This window comes from Drosophila takahashii, chromosome 2L (genome assembly GCF_030179915.1).
Source record: "Drosophila takahashii strain IR98-3 E-12201 chromosome 2L, DtakHiC1v2, whole genome shotgun sequence".
Lineage (NCBI taxonomy): Eukaryota > Metazoa > Arthropoda > Insecta > Diptera > Drosophilidae > Drosophila > Drosophila takahashii.
Window position 1 is genome coordinate 38,997,774 of NC_091678.1, and position 12,048 is coordinate 39,009,821.

General features: G+C 40.3%; 1 protein-coding gene across 2 annotated transcripts in view; it reads right to left on the reverse strand.

Annotated features, from left to right (window-relative positions):
* Positions 1-408: 408 nt before the first annotated feature.
* Marf1 (meiosis regulator and mRNA stability factor 1-like protein) overlaps positions 409-12,048 on the reverse strand; it is a 298,632-nt gene continuing 286,992 nt past the window's right edge. For both annotated transcript variants that reach the window (XM_070219497.1, XM_070219496.1), the window contains exons 4-8: positions 5,529-5,660; positions 3,679-5,475; positions 1,529-1,790; positions 827-1,461; positions 409-765 (exon numbers count right to left, since the gene is read on the reverse strand). In XM_070219497.1, the coding sequence (XP_070075598.1) occupies positions 574-765; positions 827-1,461; positions 1,529-1,790; positions 3,679-5,475; positions 5,529-5,660 (3,018 nt within the window). In that variant the 3' untranslated portion in view covers positions 409-573. The remainder of the gene's footprint in view (positions 766-826; positions 1,462-1,528; positions 1,791-3,678; positions 5,476-5,528; positions 5,661-12,048) is intronic.

The window sequence follows — 12,048 nt, forward strand, 5'->3', positions numbered from 1 at the left end:
GAAAAATAAAAATTAAACCGGATATTGAAACTATGGTGCTTAAAAAGTGTACTGGTATAGTTCTTTTTTTTCTAGGATTGTTCTTTGACCATGATTTTTTATTAAAAAAAAATTAATAATGATTATTTACGGTCCCTGATTTCTATTCCTTTTAGAAGTACAATATCCATTTTATTAGTTTTTTAGAATTTTTGTTTTCGTTCAAGATAATGTGACCGTATATTTAAACGCGGGTAATACCACATTATTCAACACCGGAACCTCAAGAAATAATTGTCTGAAAGTAGTATTTTTTTTTTGGGCCAGTTTTTGTTAGGTTGAGTACTAGCCCTTACTTACGGTTTTTTAAGCACAGTTTGCTGCTCTTGATTCGTTCCAAAGAAGGTACCAATGGAATACAAAATAGTGTTATCTAGCAAAAGTTTAAATAATAAAAGTAACTTACAAAAACAAAATATAACTTGACCAGAATAACATAAAAAAAGACATTCTTATCTTAATTTAGAAAAATAACTAAAGCAGCTCAATCTTGTTTCTGTTATAATATGTATGAATATAGAAAAAAAATTTTGCTTAAGCTATTTTACGATCGTGATTAGCAAAACTAAACAGCTGTCGCTTTAAGTTCTCATTTTTCGAAATTGTATATGGCGAAAGTAATTTAGGAAACTCGTTTTGTGTTTTAAGATCGGGAATGTTGAGTATGTTGTGCTTAATCTGTCCCGATCGTTCGCTCCAAATAGGATCGATCCAAAACGGTAATTTCTGTTGGTTAATAAAAATAAATAGTAGAATACATTTATATTATATTTATTGATATTCTTACCTCTGTTCTTGGCGTATCGGGTTTTGGTGGATCATAACTGAGTTCCATGTTGTAAGATTGATCACTACCATCATCATAGTAGGAAAGTTTGCTTCGATTAATCTGATAACAGCTTCTCATACGCCTGCGCCAAAGTTTGGATGACTGCTTATCTGAAGTGTCCTCAACGATGGCTGTGCTTGCAGTTATATTAGTCAGTTCACCTTCTTCCAGGCTGGCGTTCAGGTCGCCCGACGAGTTTATTGAATTGTTAGGCGGTGATTTCATCGAGTTTTCCTTGCTGCAGAAACTGTTGCACAAACTTCCGTTTCCAAGAGCTGATCCAAAACTATTGCCCAATGATGAGTTGGAGCTTGGAGGAAAACTATATGTTGGCGGCGAAACTATACTACTATCGACAACAAAGTTATCCTGGTAACATTGGTAATTGTTCCCCTGAGGCTTAAGGTTGCATACTGGTATAATACTATTGAAATATTTAATGGTTGTTGCTCGAATTTTTGATTTAGGCTGATTGTTTTGTAGCAAGTTGTGGTCACCACAGTGCGTGAAGCTTTCTTGGGGTCTATGTTTGGAATATGGTAGCTTTATTGAGCCCAATATGTGTTGATCTTTGATGCCGAAGCTCTGACGCACTGACGAGAAGACAACATTCAAAAAGGTAACTATTTTAATGTAAAAAATTTTTTAGTTTATACTTACATTCACAGCTTACAGTTAAGGAAACTTCGCTTATTTCTTGGGTTTGTCCATTGTTAACTGTGAATATATCATCGTGTGCTTCAATCACCGAATAAAGATTAGGAAATCCGTATTCAAAGGTTGTGGTGAGGCCAATGTTCAATACATTCTTTATTTCATACAGGTACATACTAAGACGCTGTTCCAGCAGACGAACAATTACAATTACTAATCTCATGAGACCGGTAAGGCGAATGCATTGTACGCCGAAGTCATTATAAATCTAGAGATTGAAAGAAACCATATATTTTACATTCAATTAGCCCTTGGCGTCTTAAAAAAATGTCAAACAGACAGGCAGAGAGACAGACAGACAGACAGACAGACGGACAGACAGACAGACAGACAGACAGACAGACAGACAGACAGACAGACAGACAGACAGACAGACAGACAGACAGACAGACAGACAGACAGACAGACAGACAGACAGACAGACAGACAGACAGACAGACAGACAGACAGACAGACAGACAGACAGACAGACAGACAGACAGACAGACAGACAGACAGACAGACAGACAGACAGACAGACAGACAGACAGACAGACAGACAGACAGACAGACAGACAGACAGACAGACAGACAGACAGACAGACAGACAGACAGACAGACAGACAGACAGACAGACAGACAGACAGACAGACAGACAGACAGACAGACAGACAGACAGACAGACAGACAGACAGACAGACAGACAGACAGACAGACAGACAGACAGACAGACAGACAGACAGACAGACAGACAGACAGACAGACAGACAGACAGACAGACAGACAGACAGACAGACAGACAGACAGACAGACAGACAGACAGACAGACAGACAGACAGACAGACAGACAGACAGACAGACAGACAGACAGACAGACAGACAGACAGACAGACAGACAGACAGACAGACAGACAGACAGACAGACAGACAGACAGACAGACAGACAGACAGACAGACAGACAGACAGACAGACAGACAGACAGACAGACAGACAGACAGACAGACAGACAGACAGACAGACAGACAGACAGACAGACAGACAGACAGACAGACAGACAGACAGACAGACAGACAGACAGACAGACAGACAGACAGACAGACAGACAGACAGACAGACAGACAGACAGACAGACAGACAGACAGACAGACAGACAGACAGACAGACAGACAGACAGACAGACAGACAGACAGACAGACAGACAGACAGACAGACAGACAGACAGACAGACAGACAGACAGACAGACAGACAGACAGACAGACAGACAGACAGACAGACAGACAGACAGACAGACAGACAGACAGACAGACAGACAGACAGACAGACAGACAGACAGACAGACAGACAGACAGACAGACAGACAGACAGACAGACAGACAGACAGACAGACAGACAGACAGACAGACAGACAGACAGACAGACAGACAGACAGACAGACAGACAGACAGACAGACAGACAGACAGACAGACAGACAGACAGACAGACAGACAGACAGACAGACAGACAGACAGACAGACAGACAGACAGACAGACAGACAGACAGACAGACAGACAGACAGACAGACAGACAGACAGACAGACAGACAGACAGACAGACAGACAGACAGACAGACAGACAGACAGACAGACAGACAGACAGACAGACAGACAGACAGACAGACAGACAGACAGACAGACAGACAGACAGACAGACAGACAGACAGACAGACAGACAGACAGACAGACAGACAGACAGACAGACAGACAGACAGACAGACAGACAGACAGACAGACAGACAGACAGACAGACAGACAGACAGACAGACAGACAGACAGACAGACAGACAGACAGACAGACAGACAGACAGACAGACAGACAGACAGACAGACAGACAGACAGACAGACAGACAGACAGACAGACAGACAGACAGACAGACAGACAGACAGACAGACAGACAGACAGACAGACAGACAGACAGACAGACAGACAGACAGACAGACAGACAGACAGACAGACAGACAGACAGACAGACAGACAGACAGACAGACAGACAGACAGACAGACAGACAGACAGACAGACAGACAGACAGACAGACGAGCATCAGCTTTAAACATATTTATAAACATTTTACTCACTTCGATAACATGTCCCATTGCTAAAAGAGCTGGCTCTGTGAGCTGCTTCTTGTGCTTCGAATTGAACTCGCTTAAAAATGTACTCTTGTGATAGGATTCTAGTAATTCTGAGGGTTGACCGCTTGACTTGACTTCATCTGTGACAAAAGCCAATTGGGACGGGTTCCGTTCAACGATATGCTTGCATGCCTTATAGCAAAGAAGGCGGAACTCAATGTCGTTATTGTGGCAGATGATCCAAATCGTCTGATCTTTCTTTCTTAGCTCAACGTAGGGCAACACCTCAACTGCCAGAGCCATATCCGAGACCCCCAGAGTTTTTGGTTGAATCTGGTAGCCGTACTTCTTCTTGTGCATCATCAGCACTTGATCCATTTTCATACAGTGCGTTGGGATTCCAGTGACCTTATGAATTAGGTCCTCACACTGCTCAGCAAATACTCTCCTAGCCACCTTTGGCGAAAGCATTATTTTCTTGTCCTCACCGCTGGTCAACTCCATATCAATTAAACCGCCAATTGCATCCATAAGGTCGGCCAATTTTAGGAACCCGTAGTCACTGAGACGGCATTGATAGGAAAAGTGGTAATGGTAGGATCGTACAAACTTTTGAAACAAAATCGTGTACTGGAGGGCGTTTTGAAGAAGCTCTACCATTTCTCCGGCGAATACACTTGTTTTCTCCAATTCACTACTCGTCTGCTTGCGTTTTGGCGTCGATATAAGAAAATCTTTTCCATGATCCACAGTGCTTAGAACGACGATGTTAGAGTTAGCTAGGCCATCTAAGATGTCAACAATGTCGCACACTCCATAGTCTGTTACGTCGAAATTGCGATTTTGGGTCTGGGCAAAGACAGCCGGTAATTGCGAAAGCAGAATAGAAGTGTTTCCCTGAGTGCGCAGCACACGCAATAAATCTGAGGTGAACCTACGCATTTGAGTGCGATGGGTAAGAGTAATCTGGCGGTTTTCACCATCTCCCATAATCTGCACAACGGAAGACAAGGCTTCAAAAAGCTCAATCAGCTTTGTGTAGCCATAGTCTGCCACTCTGCATTGCTTTCCGAAGTGATTGTGATAGGCAGGAATAAAGCGGTTGAACTTCATTGTTGATTTTGGTGACATTTTCACCAGCTCAATAACTTCGCGGGAGATTTGAAAAAGTGGATCGGCCACTGCATTTTTTAAGTAACTTCCACCAATGGCACGGTCACTGCCAAAAAGGCTACCGGACTTTAAGCTGCCGTTAATTGCAGCTGCCGATTGTATTTCCTTATTAAGGTCTAACCAGTCCAGAATTTTAATACCAAAGTTGTTAACCTGAATTTGAATTCCTTGGACACAGCAGACCAAATGCTCCAAGTTGACGCCATTTTCATTAGCCATTATTGACACCTTTAGCTCTCCTTCAATGCAGTGAAGAAGAGTTGCCACTGGAATATCTCCCGGATGCACCTTAAGCAGCGGGTAGATTAGTTTTTGAATCTCCGAAATGGTCATGACGACATTTGGGAGCGGTTCTATTTCCTGCTCGGCCCATCCTTTGTGCTGCTCTCTTTTAAAATGAATACTACAGTAAGGTACGCTGTGCTGCAGTCCTTCCATTAAAGGTGAGCTCTCGAGGGTGTTTACTAGTTCCGGCTTCAGGCTGATAAACTTATCCTCATTGTTATCCGAGTTGATGGTACATATGTCCTGCATTTTGTACAAATCCAAAACACTGATTGAGGTTTTAAAGCGTGACTGAAAGAGCTCTCTAAACTTATACATGGGTAGGGTATTGTACGGGACATCCTAAAAATGACCAATTCTTAAATAGTTAATTGGGGTAGGGCATAAATTTTTACCTTTAGCAGTCCTGCGACCTGACAACGTAGCGTGTTTATCTCCGTCAAAGAGGAATCGCGAGTATAACTAACCAGCATGCGTTTGTGTCCAATCTTCTTGCGGTGTAAATTAGAGACAACCTGCTTAGCGAACTTGAGAAGAAAAATGGTTAAGGAGAATAGATAGAACAAAATATTATTAATTAAAATATCACGTAGGGGAAAAGGGGCACAATAGTGAGAAAAGTTTGGTTAGACATAGCAGCTATAAATAAAGAGCCATCGGCTGTTCTTTGGCTAAAACATTTTCCCACAGCATTTTGATCTGGCCGAGTCGATCTGGCCATGACCGTCTGTCCGTCTGTCTGTATGAACGCTGAGATCTCGGAAACTACAAAAGCTAGAAGGTTGAGATATTCCCACACATATTCTTATGCTTCCTACGCAGAGCAACGCCCTCTAACGCCCACAATCGCCCACTATGATTTTAAAATGTGTCTGGCGCCCACACCTTTAAAGATTTCCGAAAAGTATAAATGTTGTTGTGTATATTTATACCTATCGAAATGTAGAAGAATTTTTTCAAATCGTACCATTCATTAAAAATATATCCATCTCCCTCGCAGTCCCTTTAGCTGACGGGAATTAGATCGTCGGGACACCAACCCGACTATAGCGTTCTCTCTTGTTTTTTAACTAGTCTAGCTCCATTACTGGGGTAAAAACAGTACGACACTTACTTTCGTTGTTAACGGTATAGGGTAAAAAAGATAATATTCTTTTTGACAGTAATCTTTTGATCTAAAATGGAGTATATTTGTTGTTTTTTTTAAGCTTTCTTTGCTATCAAAAATGCGGTTATTCGACGTGGAGGTCCACATTTTGTAAGTTTATTATTTTTCCTTCTTGATTTCTACAATTCCATTATTCTTTAAAAATTTTGCGCTGTCAAATTTTTGTTTTGCCGCCTTTAATCTCGACTTAAGCCATTTTGCTCAGTTTGACTGCAATCTAGCTTATCAAGCTCCCGCTTACAGATTCGACCATAAGCGCAACCAATACTGCGACTATGGCCAATAGTTCTACCAACCTGCAGAAGTCATAAAAAATATAAATATTTCGAGAGAAGTGATAATAATAGAAATAAATGTAAAATATAACCAATGTAACTGAGAGAAACTGGTCATTTCCAATAAAGAATTGAGAGAATGAAGTGTGACCTTCTAAAACAGTTTAAGGGTTTCAAGAGCGTGGCTAGGGGAGCCAGTGTGGCGCAAAATATTTCGGTGACATTGTCTATGTTCAATCCTGACCGTGGATATGATCTTATCCGAGCGTCCACTGGAACGCGGAGCACTAGTCATGGCGATTAGCAAATCGCTGCTTGGAAACTCTTCGCAATGGCTGCCGCTGTTCTTACACCGCTTTGAAGGCAGCAGGCTGGTGACGTCACTGCCGACGAAGTGGAAAGGGATGAGTCAAGAGGAGATAGCTGTTTCTTTGGTGTTGGCCCACATGTCCCAAATCGAGCCCAGGCTGCAAAGTTCCGTTTTCACTACACACATAAAAACTCGGAATGAACTGCAGTAACTCTTAAAGGCGTTTGCGGATTGGATCAAGGACCGAACAGGAAGAAGTTTAAGGCGAAGGCGCAAATCAAATGTCATTATTGCGGCAAGATAGGACATAAAGCGTTTGAGTGCCGCAAGAAGAAGGGAGAAGAGAGAAACGATGCAAAACCAAACCAAATATAAAGAAGGTATCTTTTAAAAAACTTTAGCATCGAATCAAACCATGAATCCGTTTGCCTCTGAGAGCTCCGGAATGTTGGCCAATTTCTGCATTTTTCGAACTTTGAGGTCCTTTTGCTAAGAATCCTTGCGTCGGGGAACTTTTTTGAAAACGCAGTTTATCTTGGGATTTCGTAACGAATCCAAAAATATACCATCCATCGAGGTAAATTTAAAAAGCACTAAAAATGCTGCACAGTGTTATTGATGTGTTGACAAGAGACCCGGTGCTGACCATATTTAACCCTGAGCTTCCGATCGAATTGCATACAGACGTCAGAACGGTGCAATGCTCCTTGACGGCACATGTAGGGTGATCGAGCGTTTCAGCAAGTGTACATCGGCTTCAGAATCAAAATATCATTCATATGAACTAGAGACTTTAGCCGTGTATAACATTTTCGACATTATCTGCAAGGTAGAAAGTTCGTCGTCCAAACTGACTGCAATTCCTTAAAAGCGAGTCGCACAAAGGCTGAACTGACACCATGAGACACCACGACACAAATAAACGGAGGTGAGATGCAAGTTGACAGAGCTAAAACTTACGGTAAGAGCCGGATTGTTGTATCGCAAAATTCCGAGGACCGGCAAGACTTGTTTCTTACCAGTGATTCCGAGAGCTTTTAGGTGGTCGGTCATTAATCATGTTCACGAGGCTATAATGCATCTTAAATGGCAGAAAACTCTAAACAAGGTTTATGAACAGTATTGGTTTGCAAGTATGTCGATGTACGTCAGAAAGTTTATGGAAAACTGTATAACTTGTAAGCTCTCCAAACCCTCGACAGGCAAAGTACAAATGGAACTGCACCCCATTCCCATGGTAGAAATTCCCTGGCATACCGTACATATTGATATTAGTGGAAAGCTGAGCGTCAAAAATGACTTAAAGGAGTATATTACATAGTACAAATAGACGCATTAACCAAGTATGTTTACCTATATCACACACTAAATTTGGATTCGGAAAATGGTATCAAAGCAGTATAGGCAGGGTTATAGGGTTCCTAGCCGTATAATTGCAGATCAAGGTAGAAGCTTTGCCAGTGGTCGATTCCGTGATTTTTGTTCCTCAAATAAAATCCAGTTAAATTAGATTGCAACAGGGGCAAGCAGGGCAAACGGCCAAGTGGAGCGCGTGATGAGCACGTTCAAAGGAATGTTGACAGCAGTTGAGATAAGCGAACGCTCTTGGCAGGATGCATTGATGGACATCCAATTAGCTAGGAATTGTACTAGTAATCGGGTGACTAATTTCAGCCCCTTATAGTTACCTTTGGGCATGTTACCCCTAATATCTGAACCTAAGATATTGTAAGGAAGCTAGGGCAGAAGCAAAAGAGAATATGGGTAAAAATTCAAAATATGACAAGTTATTCAAAATAAGGCAAAAGTTGTGAAACATGGGATTGGCGATCATGTATTGCTAAGAAGTGAGGAACGGCATCAAACGAAATTCGATCCCAAGTTCAAGGGACCGTTTGTTGTAACAGAATTGCTGGAAGGTGATCGTTAAAAGAACATACAAGTATCCGCATGAGAGCTTGCGAAAACTGCCAGATAATCGAGTTGCATCTGAGTTGCTCAAAGAGAGTGATGCCGTTGAAATGGACGCAAAAGATGAGTTGAGATCTGTCACCTAAGGGGGGTGCACAGGATATCACACGTCCCCTTGTGCATGGCTTAATATTGGATTGGCATCACATTTTGCTAATCTGAAACAAATTTGAAGTTACTCATTAGCTTACATCATGACTTTTTTTTTTTAATCCCTCAATACACTTTTTGTTTCTTCAAATGACAGTTTGGCAGGATAACTCTTTCTTAGCTTGTACTCTTCTGCCCTGACCATTTGGCTTACAATTTATCACAATACAGTACGGGCTCTTGCCGCCACTTGCGACGATATGCACCTTTAGTGCCACAATCTCTCATTGGATCAAACTTAGCCTCTGTGTGTGGAAAAGTTTTTTTTTTTTTTTTGTGTATTGTTAACAAAAGGGAAACAAACAACATGGCATACTCAGTTTTTTTGAATGTCCTTCAATAAAGGAGCAATTTGCCAATTAAGTCAAAATCGACTGGTGTATAAAGACTTAAGTGGCACACTGTATATTCTTAATCAGTATTACTAGCCGAGTCGATCCATGTCTGTCTGTCCGTCTGTATGAACGCTGAGATCTCGGAAACTACAAAAGCTATAAGATTGGGATTTCCCACACATTTTCAAATTTGAAAACGACACACCTAATCTTGCTAGCCCTTGGCAGAATGTTCAAGCATGAACACGTATTATGATTTCAGTCAGAAGTTTGCAACGCAGTGAAGGAGACGTTTCCGACCCTATTAAGTATATAAATTCTTGATCAGGGTCACTAGCCAAGTCAGCATGACTAGACGAGTCGATCTAGCCATATCCGTCTGTCCGTCCGTCTGTCTGTACGTCTGTCCGTCTGTTTCTACACAAACTTGTCTCTCAGTTTTAAAGCTATCGGGCTAAAACTTTCCCAAAAGACTTGTATCTATTGATATCTATTGATATCTATGAAATCTATATCTATTGATATAAGTCGGAACAAGCCGGATCGTACAACTATATCATATAGCTCCCATAGGAATAATCGGGGAACAAAATTTTAAAAAATTATATCTTGGGTGTTGTTGAACCTATATCCTCCTACTTTTGGAAATGCCATTTTTTATCTAATTCTGAATTTCGAATACATTTTTTTAAAAAACTATATCATATAGCTGCCATAGGAACTATGGGAAAATTAATGGGAATATAATAGGAAATAAAATATTGCTTCGTTGGTTTCCCTTCGTCGTATTCTCTTCTACTCTGGGATATGACTTTTTTTAAATGTTTTCGAATTTCGATTTTAATTTTATCAATATCGAACTACTATATCATATAGCTGCCATAGGAACGATCGGAAAATTAGTGATTAATAGGAATTATCTGCAAGGGTATATAAGCTTCGGCTGGCCGAAGCTATCTTCCTTTCTTGTTTTGAATGTTTTCCCAAAAGATATTGAGTTACCCCACGAAGTTACATATTACGTTTCACGTGGAATGACCCACATGCTTCGACTGGCCGAGGCTAGCTCCCTTTCTTGTTATACCCGTTACTCGTAGAGTAAAAAGGGTTTATTGTATTCGTGCAAAAGTATGTAACAGCTAGAAGGAAGCGTTTCCGACCCCATAAAGTATATATATTCTTGATCAGGGTCACTAGCCAAGTCGATCTAGCCATGTCCGTCTGTCTGTCCGTATGAACGCTGAGATCTCGAAAACTACAAAAGCTAGAAGGTTGAGATTTTCCACACATATTCTTGGGCTTCCTACGTAGAGCAAGTTTATTTCAGCCGAGCGCCACGCCCATACCTTTAAGGATTTTAGAAATGTATAAATACAATTTAGTTGTGTATATTTATATTAATCGAAATAAAGGAGACAATCTTAAAATCAGACCATTCATTAAAAAGTTATGTGCAATCAAACAAATTTTATATATCCATCTCCGTCGCACTCCATTTAGCTGAGTGATGGGTATTAGATAGTAGGGACACCAAAACATATATGTCGTATATGTTTTTATGCCTTATAGGAACTAAGGTTACGAGCTTTATGATTAAAATATGGTAAGTGTCTTTCTGTAGTTCTCCGGGAACTACCATACATAAAAATAGCTTCATTTGGGCCACTATATCTTAAAGAAATGGGTCCCGAAAACTATAAGTTCCATTTTCACTGAATTGCTTGATATTCTATGTCTTAATGAGTAGAACCAACAAATATATTATTTGTATTACCGCCACACCAAAAGTGAATTCACGGGAGCGGATCCCCTCCAGTGCACTATGGGCAAAAAATTCGAAAGTGCATTTTTACATTTTTTTGTTCTTCAGTATTACATAAATGACCTTCTGTGGTTATTTACAATACTTAAAGGAACCTAAAATCCATTTTCAAAGAATTTTATTTGGCGTTTTTCGCTATTTTTTCCCTTAAGAAATTTGAAAGTTTGAAATAGGGTCACACGTTTACAAAAAGGGACGAAAAACTTTGTAGTTTTTACACCTCGATTTCTTTGGCTATTGTAAGCCAACCAAAAAAGTTTAAATATGGATACAAAGAGTGAAGGATTGTTAAATAAATTATAAACACTGAATGTTTATTATGTGTTTTTTTGTCCATTTGTTTAATGTGTTGTCGCTTAGTTTTTAGATGACAAATAAGAAATGTATTTTTGCTTTCTGTGGAGTGTAAGTTGTGAGTATAGGAGAGTATAGGCAAGGTAAAAATAGGAAGTTATAAACAAAACAATTGCTAATCGAACCCTATCAAAACATTCCCTGCGCCTTTCGTCGAACATGAAAATTTGGTGCTTCTATTTGGCAAAAAATATCAAACAAGAAGATACTTCAGTTTTGTTGCGAAAGGCGTTAAATATGAAATATTTTTTAACAAATACATTTTTTTATATCCTTGCCTTTAAAAGTAAATATGCGGCGTTGGCGGTTGATGGAGACTTGGTCCAATTCAAAATTTAACAAAAACAGAAATTGTCCCTGCAGGAAACGGAATCAGTTTTGGACTATTAAAATACTAGTTGGGTCGAGAAGGTTAACTAGTTCAAGTTATGTCCATTTCCTTGTAACGAAGTGGTCCATTTTTCATATGCTTGTCGTCGGAAACAACTAGTGCATTTGCTACTTGTTTTGCACTAGTGACTGTTAACCAA